This window comes from Metopolophium dirhodum, chromosome 8, assembly GCF_019925205.1.
Source record: "Metopolophium dirhodum isolate CAU chromosome 8, ASM1992520v1, whole genome shotgun sequence".
Lineage (NCBI taxonomy): Eukaryota > Metazoa > Arthropoda > Insecta > Hemiptera > Aphididae > Metopolophium > Metopolophium dirhodum.
In genome coordinates this window covers 18,844,852-18,857,957 of record NC_083567.1, presented here as the reverse complement: position 1 = coordinate 18,857,957, position 13,106 = coordinate 18,844,852, and the positions used below count along the sequence as shown (strand labels likewise).

Below are 13,106 nucleotides of genomic sequence, written 5' to 3'. Positions count from 1 at the left end.
TAGTAACCCGAGAATCCGATCTGAGAACCCGAAATAATGACAATTTTATAATTATTACGTTGTTGCACACTTTATAATGGATTTACACCATACTTTTATTGTATAAGGCCACAGTGCTCAAGATATGACAATAATATTATTAATAATTGCGACCAGTACAACGGTGGTCGATCAATCGCGACGACGTTTTATTAATTCGTTTAATTAACGCGAGACTAGAGCAAGTTAACACGGTTACGTTATACACCGTTCGCGGCGGCGCCGTTCGGGAGAGAGGGAAAGACGGTGAGATCAACACGCGCGGCGGGCCAGACGGTGGCACCGCCCGCCCGCCGTCTTGTGCGTCGTTTTACGTTTCTGAATACCAGCCAACAAAACGACACGGAACCGCAGCGGCGTCGTGCGCGTGCATTTCCTGCGCGTTCACTGCTGCCGTTCACTGTACACGACGCTCCGTCGGCCGTGTGAGAGCGCTGCTGCTGCCACAGCCGTTCCCGTTGACGACGACGCCACCACCGCCACGTTGTGGACGAAGGACGGCCACACGGATGGATATCCGCGGTGGACGCGATAGGCGGCCGGGCGACAGGCGTCCGCACAGGGGCCCTCGGGCACCTAGGCGGCCGCAGTGGTCGCCCGACCAACAGCAACGTGTAGTGGTCGGCGCTGAAACGGCGGCCGGTTCAACGGCCACGGCCTCCACCGCCGGCCCTTGCAAACCGCCGCCGCCGCCACCTCCCCGACTGCTACCTTCACCCAGAATGCCACTGTCACAGCCCCCGCCGCCCCGATTGCTACGGCCACAGACTCCACCGACGCCGAGACCGCCAGCAACGGAACAGCCACAGCCGTCGACGCCGAGGTTACCGCTGCCGATTGGACCACAGCCGCAACAGGAATGCCGGATACGGGAATCCGGTGACGGAGTGGAAGACTGCGGAGCGACTGCCGGAGGAAGCGGCGTGGCCGACGACACAGAACTGCTGGCCAAGCTCCGGTGTCCCAGCGAGAGCGCCGAGGTGGTCGCCGAACGGGAGAAGCGACGGCAGCGACGTCGGTGCCCCGACTATCCCGGACTAGCGCTTTCCAGTTCCGTGTTCAGCACGGAAACGGGCATGAAGTTCAGCATCATCAGGAACGAACTGCACAACGTGCTCAAGCCGCAACTGCGACGGGTAAGTCGGTGGCGGTGTGACCGCGGTGGCAGCGGCGGCGGCGGCGGCCGACTCTATTTGTAGCAGCTGACTGCCCGTCGACCGCCGACCGCCGCCGCCGTCGACGGACCATCTCCCCGCATCGCCGACGTGGAACCACCGCGGGTTCTCAACGTTTCAGCCGTTTATTCCGTCCGTCCGATTCCCTTCTCCCCGACCGACCTCACCAGAGCACCCTCCCACTCTCGCGGCCGTCGTACTCGTGGCGCCGTGACCGCGGCGGAGGATTCGCCTTCCGTGGTTCGATTTTCGATTCCATTTTTCGGTGCTACACGGCATTATAGTTTTCGACCTTTAACGACCACTGGTTCGGCCGACAATTATTTAAACGTATAATTAAACCGTAAGGCGCGGTGCCAACTATCCCAACTGCTGCTGTGGCGGCGGCGATGGCGGAGCAGATCCCACACCGCATTCCGGGGGACTGACTGTTCGTTCGGCCACCGCCAGCTGGTGTCGTCGCGCCGTCAACCTTCGCGTTCTTTCCGATATTGTTATTACGCGCAGCGCTATGACGCCGCCGCTATTATAACGTACGCTATTATTATAGTGGTTATGGTCGTCGCAGCCCCATAGTTTTTACTATTGTAATATATAATATTATTATGATTGACATCGCGCGTCGTCGTCGTTTTTGTTGTTGGCACATCATACTTAGGCACTACATAATATTATTATTATTACAATGCACGAGAAATCGTCATACCGTTTATACGCATTCAACAAGTCCTCGGTGGCGTATTTGCTGACTGATGGTCTGGGTGCTGGTGGGCATTAATCTCCCCCCCCCCCCCTCGCCAACAATTCAATGATCAGATTCTATAAATACGTTGTTACTTGTTGACAATCTTTTATGAATGTATGATCAACAATTTTACTAGTCATCTACTGTATTGTAAGTGTTTTTAGTGTGTTTTTACACTATTCTCTCCTCATTTCGCCTTTTGGAACGTCACAAATACGCCACTGATATGCAAATCGGTAGATACGCCAAAATATGCGGCCTTGCGCTTAACATTCCGCGATATCGACAACCCGACGATGACGACGGAGATAGTAACGGTTTTTGATAATTTTTTTTTCGCATAAGTGCTGTACGTCTCGTTAACGATAACCCATCATAATACCGGACGACCATATTAAATCATAACCTAGGTGTATTATTATTAGGGCACAGATGTTGTAGTAGTAAACAACTATCAAAGTTGATTGCTATAGTATAAAAAAATAACAAATAACAAAGAGTTTCGTTATAAATGTTAATTTTAATTTTGTTTTTTGACTTTACAGCTAACAGTATACTTTGAATAAACATTCAATAATGTTTCACATCTATTTTCATTTTTCATTTCTTAAATGATAATTTTAGTAAATAAGTATTAAAAAGAAATTGAAACAATCTAAACATCTTTGCATTGGACAACAAGTGCATCAATCATGTAATATTGACTATTGTAAATATTGTACTTGATACTTATTTACAATTCGATAATTATATTACGTAGATTGAATTTTTATAAAACTGCTCAAAAAATAATTAGAAAAGTAAAATTACGTGACTATAATTGCAATGTGTTGTATCGGCACGAAAAAAATATATAACTTGGCAATTCCGAAAAATTGCAACAAAATACGTGCCCTAATTATTATTATTCGTATAATTCAATAATTAAATATCATATAAATATAAAATTCATTGTAAAGAATCGACAACAACCGGCGGCTGTCTGCACATATAATAATGCATTTTACTATTTTATATAATATTATGGTGTAGTTAGTTGGTCGCACGTTCGCATTTATAGGTAGTATTTTACTGTTTTACTACTCACCGGTTACACGTGTATTGATTTATGTTGTTTTTTTTCGTGTTTTATGGTTCTCTTTCTCTGTTAAGTTAAAACCGTTTCAAGGGGAGTTACGGCATTGCCTAGTGCCTAATACAGTAGGTGTGGCTAATCGAAAACAAAACCGCGTGACCGGTCAAATATAGGCGTATAGATATAACTCGAAAATGCGTGTGGTTTTGTAAAAAATAACTTTTTGTTTATATATTATGCATCGTAAAAACATCATATATTTGTATCATCAATAATAGTTATTGTGAAGTACTCAAGTGTAGTAAGTTATAGACCTATACAAAAATATATTATAAATAATATTTAATATATTAATATATAATATATATTAATATATTAATATATATATATATTAATATATTATATTAATAAGTCTATGAGTGTAGTACAACTAAAATATGTAGCGTTTTTTCATTAACTCATTTTTGTCCTCATACCGGGTGATTATAAAATCAAGTCCAATTATTATATGAAACATACTTTCAATATAGGTTGTGGGGAATTTACAATTTACAACAATCACACTGCATACTTTGCTAAAACAAATTGACCATTGTAATAATTTTTTAATACGTAGTAAATAATATTCATTTAATATTCATACAACTAAATAATCTTTGTCTATAAATCAATAATTAACGTTGTAATAAATCGCACTTTGGAATTTGCACGTGTCCGTGTTTGTTTATACGAATTAAAAATAGAGAAAAACATTAACGATGTTCGTATAATATGACGTGTTGTTGAATAGGTTTTAAGTTTTAACGAACAAAAATACGAAAAGTTTAATGATAATATATTATACATTTGATTGAGCAGGTATGGCAGATTGTAGATTTAAATAATATTTAGGAATTTATTTTGATTAATGTGTGGTGAAAAACTGATGCATTTTTGTGTTGCGTCCTTATTTTTTATCAACTTTTATTTAAACATCTAAGAATTTCTCATAACCGTGCAAACACTGCACAAACTTCAAACCGTTGGAACAAACAGTTTGAATTCTTTAAAGTCCCTTGATTAAAATCTGTGTTCGTGAAATGCACAGTAATGATTAATGAATATAAATCGTTTCGTTTCATACACTCACGACTCACGCTATTCACGCGTACAAAAAGTATTCACAGATAATAACGTGATGGTTTGCATTTCATAAGAACTGTAACGGCTTATATACTCTGCATGAAAACATGGCCACGTTATAATGTGTAAATAAGCGATTTTGTCTCGTTGTCCCTTGACTGCTCTAAACGCATTTTTTAAATACACATCTTCATATTTTGTCGTATGACCGAGCCTCAAAGTTTTGTTGTACCCCTCATTCCGACCCCCCCCCCCCCGCAGGATAACTCGTCCGTCGTGTTTCGAGTGTCGTCTTATTCGGTGTATAGAAGAGGTTTAGAGGTGTACATAATAACAATAGTTATAATACCGTTGTACGTAAAAGGCGAAACATCGTCGGAACACACACGGGACGTCATGACATGCAGGTGTTGCGAAAAGAAGAGAACGTATATTATGATGATTGCGAGCGAAAAGTCTACGCCGCCGCCCCTTATTTGGCGAAACACTTGTCGTGCGTGTCAGTGGCACACGACCCTTGCGCGCGCGTAACAATAATCAACGACGAAACATTACCATATTTAGCATATTATGGTCCGGCCGATCGTTACAAGACGAGTTCGGAATCTCAACAGACGGCGGCGGAGTCCCGTCCCGGTCCGCGCGGCTTTTGTACCGGTGGAAGGGGGGGCGAGGGGTGGCGCGGCGCGTTTGTGGAAAAGCCGCGCGGTACGAGATTTCTGCGGACGCGCAGGACCGTCCGCGGAACCAGTTCGAGATATTTTTGCGCCGGCCGGCCGGTCTCGGTCGACGCCAAATACGAGCGGACTTACCGCCGCACCGACCCGGCGACGCGCCGTCGAAATCCGGCAACGTCGCCCGCAAGGCCACCGCCCCGACGGTACGTCGCCGCCCCGGCACTCTGGCGGGCGGGGCGGGGCGCGCGCATGACCCGCGTACGTGTGTGTGTGAGTGTGTGTGAGCACTGTGCGCGAGTATTGTATTCGTTCGACGAACCGTCGTCGTAGGTATTATTATTACTATTATTATCGTAAATACAATAATATTATATACATATATATATTATGTTATAATAATATTATCGTATAATATAGTTTGGTTGGTTACTGGTTGGCCGTTAGCGAGCGAACGAGTGTGCGTGTCGCGCGTGTGTGTGTGTGTGTGTGTGTGGCTTCTGCAGTGCGTCCCCGTAACCGAACATTGCACGTAACCAACGTAAAAATATTAGCGGTCGTCGTCACCACTCTCCAGTCACCGTCAGTGGTTGTGGACTTGTTCCCGGTGTCAGTGACTCAGTGTGCGTTAGCTTGTGTGTTCGCGATTTGTGTGTGTTGTCCGTCCGTCCGTTACCGCGACAAACGCGTGCCGGCTCACCCGCTGCCCCGTCGTCCGTCCGATTTTCCCGGACAACGTGATAAAACAACGCCCTCGTCGTCCCAAAAGCGTAGTTTACGTGACGTTGTTTTCACGTCTATTCCCGGTCAGGCACACGAGGGTGGTGACGTAAGTGCGCGGTTTTCCGGTCGTCTTGTTCGTTGGTCGTGTGTCCTACCCCGGCGCGAAGTCACCATGACCACCATACAGCAGGGTTCGCTGTTGGACGTGCTGAAGAAAAAAATGCGTCAGACCAAAGAGGAGATGGAGAGGTATAAGGAGGAGTGCGAGGATTTCCACAAGAAACTCCAGATGGAGGTCATGAGACGCGAGGAAGTACGTTGAGTTTTCCGACATAATAAATAATTATACGCCTGCCTATGTAATAATATTATCGTGGTTACGCGTGATTTTGGAAAAACACCTCCCTCCCCCCATCACGACTGCTCCGTCCGTAGTTTTTAGCTCAGTGTTTTTGTATCTAGAAAATAGGAATACTGACTACGATCATAATAATAATGTGTCAACGATGTTCAACCAAACTGTTTTTGAATTTCATATCTTGAGCCCTATACCGTTTCGCTGTTGACTAGGGCTGATACTAGTGGGTGGTACCTAAGATCCTCCGTTCGAAGGATATCATACTCAACCCTACTGCTGTTTACACATTCTTTTAGAAATATTTTGTATTAGGTACACTTTTGAATTTCAGATGAAAAAATATTGTAATTGCCTTTGTGGCTATATGTATTGTAAATGGATTTTGATTTTTACTCCATTTCAATACCTACCTGTTTGGTTATCCTATAGTTGATTGATTTATTTACTATTGATAAAATAAATATGACTTAACTTTGTCTATCCTACAAAAAAGTTATCAGTGTATATCTAAAAGTTTTTACTCATTATGTAATCGATAATATTTTCTATATATTTATCAAATAGTTGATTTAGTATAAGCGTAAATGTTAACGTAAAAATGGACTTATCTTATATGTATAATAGGTAGGTATTTGCATAATTTTATTGATAATTTGGTAAGTTATTGGCTCCATGTTTAGTTCATGTTACATACCCTATTTGGCTATTCACTTGGCTATTGTAGATTAAAACAACATGATAATTGGAAACAAAACATATAACTGAGCACATTTGATTCATGATCGTTATTGTGACATGTTTTAATACATAATAGCTGTTGAATATGCATATTTGTGATCTAAACCCCGATCTAAACTTAGAATTCAAAATGTAAAGTAACCTTACCTAGTACTTTTAATGCAAATATTCAACAATTAATGGCTATATCACCTATGTAGACATATACTAAATTAGTTATTGTTGGTTTACTTATTATTATGAATAAAGAAAAAAAAACGACATTATCTATTTATATGTGTTGTTGGTAAACATACCTTATGTTTGTAGGAACCTCATATTTTGATTTTTGCTTAAAGTTAAGAAAATAATTTTTCATACATCATTCAAGAAAATTATGATTTATTGTTGAAATTTAATCAGCCATTAGTCATTAGTCATTAGTCCCGTCATTAGTCAACTATTGAAACCAAGATTAAAAATATAGAAACCAATAATCTAATATATTGTTAGCAATTAACTATATGGAACTTAATTATTCATAACTAGTCGAGGAAAAAAATTTTAATTACCTAATTGTTAAAAAAAATAAATGTTATCTGAATATTTTATTGATTGTTGCACTTTAAAAATTGTAGTTGTGTAATAATTAAAATGTTATACCGTGGGACTAATAGTCCACATATTTTGAAATTACCCATAACTCATATCACTGGTTTTTTAATATCATTGATCAAATACAATATAATATAAATACCTAATTGTTATTTATTATTGGGTAAAATAAATTAACATAAGAGTTATACCTAACTTATTCAATTCAATGTTTATTTATGTGACATCTTAAACAGACCTTAAACATTCATAACACTGATAATATGATAGGGGAATTTAAACACGAGCATTATTGCATACAAACTTTGAGTTAAATAACTAAACAGTTTTGTAGTATGTAAAATTAAGCTGATCATTCAAGGTTATTTATGGAACGATGAGGCGTGATGAAATAATTTATATCCTAACAATGGGCTTCATGTGTGTTAAATGTACAGACAGTTTTGTCTGCTGTGAATTCAGGAAGTTACGGCCTAGGTTGGGTTTCCTGTTAATTTGGTATTTTACACCTGAATATGTATAAAATAGGATATTTATATTTGTATTTACATAATGTTTACTTTTATGTAAACAATCCTGTATTAAAATCTATGAATTATTTCCCCCCACGTTAACAGCATTATGCTAAATATTTATTGTTAATTTTTTATTACAGGCTGAAAGTGAAGTTGCTGCACTTAACAGGCGTATCCAATTGCTGGAAGAGGACCTTGAAAGGTCTGAAGAGCGCTTGGCCACGGCCACTGCTAAGTTGGCCGAGGCATCTCAAGCTGCTGATGAGTCTGAACGGTAAGTGTGTGTTAAATGTTTGTCAAAGGTATTAGTGTTTCAGGATTCTAGGACTCGCATAGATTTCATCTTAGGTTATATTTTGATCTCAAAAATACATTTACTAGTCCCTATATTTATTTTAATAATATCAAATAGGTTTTGAATGTTAAAAACCAATTACTATGATATTATCTTGTAGATAAATACAATTATTCAATGTGATTAAATACTACTTGTGATATTATTTAAATTAGACATTTTATATCCTAGCAGATAATAAATGTAAAATTAAAATTATTTATTATAATATGCTAGGTAGAGGTATGTTTAGTTAAATATATTTTAATAGGCTCATTAAGTATAGTATACATTTAAAAATCTTAAAAATCATTATATTTACATTATCTTGTAAATTCTGTCACGTCGTCTTTATGTAGGTAAGTTTAAATTACCAATATATATCCATTACCAATGTTTTGTCTGATTTAATTTGCAAGATGTAGTATTAACTATGTTTAAAAATGCTATTAATCATTTACTTATAATACTATGATAATTGATAACTAACATCAGTTCTTAAACATTTTATTAAAACCTCCTTAAGTGAATGTTGTGTGCATGTAAATCAAATGTAAAAACCATAAATTAAACTTGCTGTGAATAAAGATAATATAATGATAGTTTCATCATAAATGCTTGAAAACTACTGAACTTATTCAAATTAAAAAAACTTATATTTAGATAATCTCACTCAATTTATTATAAAAATGTGGTTAGTTTTTAAAAATCATATTTTGATTGGCATTGGTACAAAACAGTTTTTATCTATACATTTGTAACTATATACCTATCAATAACCATAATTATATGGGATATTTTTTTAATTTTATTTGGTAAATGCAGGTTGTTAAAATATGTACCTATTTAAATTGTTAGATTATCATTTTTATTAAACTTTCATTAGATTTTCCTATTCAAATCCCCTTAAAAAGTCAATATAAAACTAATATCTTATAATATATTCTTCTGAATTAACTTTGTATAAATATTTATTTCTTGCTAAATACAATTTTGAAATAGGTATACCGTATACTTTGGAAATTTTCATCTTTAATTTAAATATTTATTTGTGTTGGGTATTCAAAATTTTAAATATTTGTATACAGAATTGATAAAAATTATTAAAAACACCTAGGTAGGTATAATAGACATAATAAATAGGCATGTCACCTAAAGTTTAATTTTCACTATCATTGTGCATGTTCCTAACGCCTAACCATATCAAATGTATAATGTTAAATATTATAGTGTTCAATACTTGAGCGTTTATTCAAAGTCTGTGGAATATTTTATGCGCAATGTTATCTAACTGACATGCCTGTTTATTTAGTAATAAGTATACATAATTAAATTTAAATTAATTTAAGTACAACTACAGATACTCTGTTAGTCTATTCTAATATAAAGAATGATATCTATGTTTTTTTTAACCAGTAGGTATCAGAGATGCTTTACATTTATATCAAGGAAATTTTCTTCAACTATAAATTTAAGATTAGTAAATTATATAATGATAAAGTTAAAAGGTATAATATATAGATTAAAAAAAAAAATAATTGTATCTATAATAGATAATAATATAGTCCTACTATTTGTTCATGTGTTGAGATAATGATATAATTAATATTTGTGTTGTATCTATAATCTATACTATAAGATATCTTATTGAAATTTTTAAAACTTAAATTATTTTTATTTCATTACCTAAATAAGTTCTGCATGTTAGTTACACATCCATTATGGTTTGAATTAATACTAATATTTCAAAAATGAAATGATGGATACATTTATTTTTTGTAAACCTTGCTTTCTTAGAAATTTGTTTAAAATGTAGGTTCCTACATATTATTTTATATCTTGTATTCAAATTTGTCTGATTAGTGTTCAGTGATTTATTTAAATTTATAAATATGCAATTGATTATCAATTTTTATAAATTTGTACTATCCAAATTTTTTGAGGTTATTATTAAAATTAATTATTTTTGTTATTCACTTGATTTCTTCAAAATCATTGCATTAAGTAGTTGTTTATTTTATAGTTTATACAACTTTTATACATCAAATGAGTTAATACTTTCACTATAGACAACAGCTTATAAACCAACATTTCATTTTAGATTCCTGATTAGGAAATAGGTAAATACTACTACTTAATAGAAAATAGGTAAATCATAAACTATTATGTATTACATAATCCACTACTTACTAACTTGTTTTCAAGTAGAAAATACTAGTTTAAATTATCTTTATTATATACTACTTACCCGCTAAAACAATAACGCTGTGTGTGCATCTGTTTGATGAGTTGTTGTTTGTAAATTAAAAGGATCCGAAAAGCATTGGAGAACCGAACAAATATGGAGGATGACCGAGTAGCCATTCTCGAAGCTCAATTGGCACAAGCCAAACTTATTGCCGAGGAGGCTGACAAAAAATATGAGGAGGTAAAATAACAGCATCTGAGTATTTTTTTTATTGTGTTTCAAATTATTTTACAACCTTATCCTTATATTCCTGATAAGCACAAAAACACGACGTGGCTACATGGACACTGTAGGTATTGTTCATTTGACTGATTTGGTTAGGAAAATTAAAATAAGTAGATTTTTTGTTAGGAGTTATAAATCCCTTGAGTAGATATATAAATATATTGATAGGTACAATTTAAGCTCTAGATTTGTAGGGAGTAACTTATTGGTTGGGATTTATATAGTGCACGTAAGGTGTTGGAAAACCGCAGTTTGGCCGATGAAGAACGTATGGATGCCTTGGAGAATCAGCTAAAGGAAGCCCGCTTCTTGGCTGAAGAAGCTGATAAGAAATATGATGAGGTGAACGATAGTGTGTTACTAACACTATTAAATCGTTATCTCACTTGAATTTTACTAATCAATAATTTTACAAATGTCAGTTGTATGCAACTGTAATATGGCATAATGTGACTCATATAAAATCTGTGTGAAAACAAATGAGTCCATAAAATGGAAATTTCATTACTAATGGCTTAAAGATAATAAAAAAACCATCAGTAAAAATATCGGCGTTTTCGCTATTGGTATATTTTTATGAGTTTTGGAAGTTTGTGCAAACAATTATTTTTATTTTTTATTGTTTTGTGTATTTAAACTTTACCATTATTAAATTGTTTACATTACCTAATTATCATTTTTTATCGAATCCAAGTAATATTGACATTTTAGATATTAAAATATATCCTACTTCAAAATTATATACCATTGACATAGGCTGTTATAAGTTTTAAGAACTATTGTCAAGTTTTTTTTCTGTTATGTTTTTGTTTTTAAAAATATTGTAAGAAAATGATTACATATTTTTTAAGTGTCGAATTTTATTTTTGTGTTAATTAATGAAAAATAACATATGATTTATTATGTATTCATAATTCTATTATAAGACTAAAATTTATATCAAATTTATTTGTTCGAAAGTCGATATCAAAAAAAGCTGTTCTGATATATATTATTCTATGAAATTGTACTACTTAATAAATCGTAATCTTACGTAATTAATGTTACACGCGTAATTTTTTACATGTATACATTTTTTGTTTATAACAAACTTTTACAAAACTGTTTGATTTTAATGATAATGAATAATAGTACCTATTATTATTTTATTATTGTTATTCACAATGTTAATGTTTTGGTAATTAATTTAAGTTGGCTAAAAACTAATGGGAGTTTTAATAATTTATCTAATATTTGAGTTGTTTGATATATTATTTTTCTTGTGTAACTGAATAAATCAGTATTTCTGTTTTAATTTATTTTTGTATTATTTTGAACATTTTTAGTATCATAATAATTATTATAATATATTATAATATTATGCTTCTAAGAATATGAGCTGTCTTGTTAAAAATTGAGAAATTGAAAGGTGATCATTGACTCTGTTGTGACTAGTGACTACAATGTTATATTCAGCCAGTGTCTACGACGTATATACCATATTAATATTGTAAGAGGAGTTCTCATAGAGTTGTCGGTATTACGGTGTTTAAAATAAATTACGAAAACTACAGATTGACGTAGTCCGATGAAAAAAAATATGTCCACCCAAGACTGTATAGTACGATAATAAATTAAAAATTAAAAACAAAAGCTCATAGTCGATTAGTGGACGCGATGTGGCATTCAATAAAATTACAGTATAACAAATCAATCGATCTAAGTGAAATCTCAGTTGAAGATTGTGTACACTAAAAACGGCATAATAATAATAATAATAATAATAAATGTTAAACGTTATGGTGGCGTATAGTTACTATTTGCATTCCTCGGATTGTTTTATAATATGAAGAAACAAAAAATCATCTCTAATAGGATTTTTACTTGTAAAATGACGGTACGACAGAGTTACGGGCGTTACATGCTTTTTGTATGTGTAATAATAATAATATATTCAACACGACGGTAACCGGGGAAAAGGGTGTATTCGGTCTGTAAAAGAGAGAACTGGTTTTGTTGTCCGAGGAATGAGTTTCATCCATTATCATAATTCTTCTTCGAAAATACACACATTCTGTTATTATTATATGTATTGAAAAATACTTGAAACGACGTACACTGCGAGCGTCTTATAAACATCGAATGAAAGACTGGTAGATTCTATAAAATATTAACAGTTCAAAGAAAACCGATTCAGACGTCGTTGTTCCTAGCAAATCCGTATACGAGTACAAGGCATTTCGATTGGGAGGGATAGGTACAGATTTTTTTATGAATGTAATAGCGGCTAAACGCAAAATAAATTTATAACAGCAATAACGTCATAATATTTTTGCGATCAGTCTTCCAGAAAAATTGTTGGCCTATAATATTACAAAACAGTATCAGTTTACGATAAAAGAGTATGGTTAGACTCCCGGGGGGTGGTAATCGCATATTGATGACGTATGTGTCTCATGAAAAATTAAATTAATACATCGATGGTTATACACCAAACCCTATGCCCTATTTTAAGTTTTCTATGATCGACGGCCATCAATTTTATTCAGTTATAAATATTAT

At 35.1% G+C, this 13,106-nt stretch overlaps 1 protein-coding gene across 11 annotated transcripts in view; it reads left to right on the top strand.

The window, feature by feature from the left end:
- LOC132950196 (tropomyosin Per a 7.0102) overlaps nt 1-13,106 on the top strand; it is a 32,955-nt gene that overhangs the window by 8,126 nt on the left and 11,723 nt on the right. For 4 of the 11 annotated variants that reach the window (XM_061021486.1, XM_061021485.1, XM_061021487.1 and 1 more), the window contains exons 3-4: nt 7,899-8,032; nt 10,403-10,520. In XM_061021486.1, the coding sequence (XP_060877469.1) occupies nt 7,899-8,032; nt 10,403-10,520 (252 nt within the window). Of the gene's footprint in view, nt 1-374; nt 1,176-5,218; nt 5,867-7,898; nt 8,033-10,402; nt 10,521-10,789; nt 10,908-13,106 lie in introns of those variants that run through there. The other 7 variants (XM_061021488.1, XM_061021483.1, XM_061021493.1 and 4 more) reach the window with 5 other exon arrangements.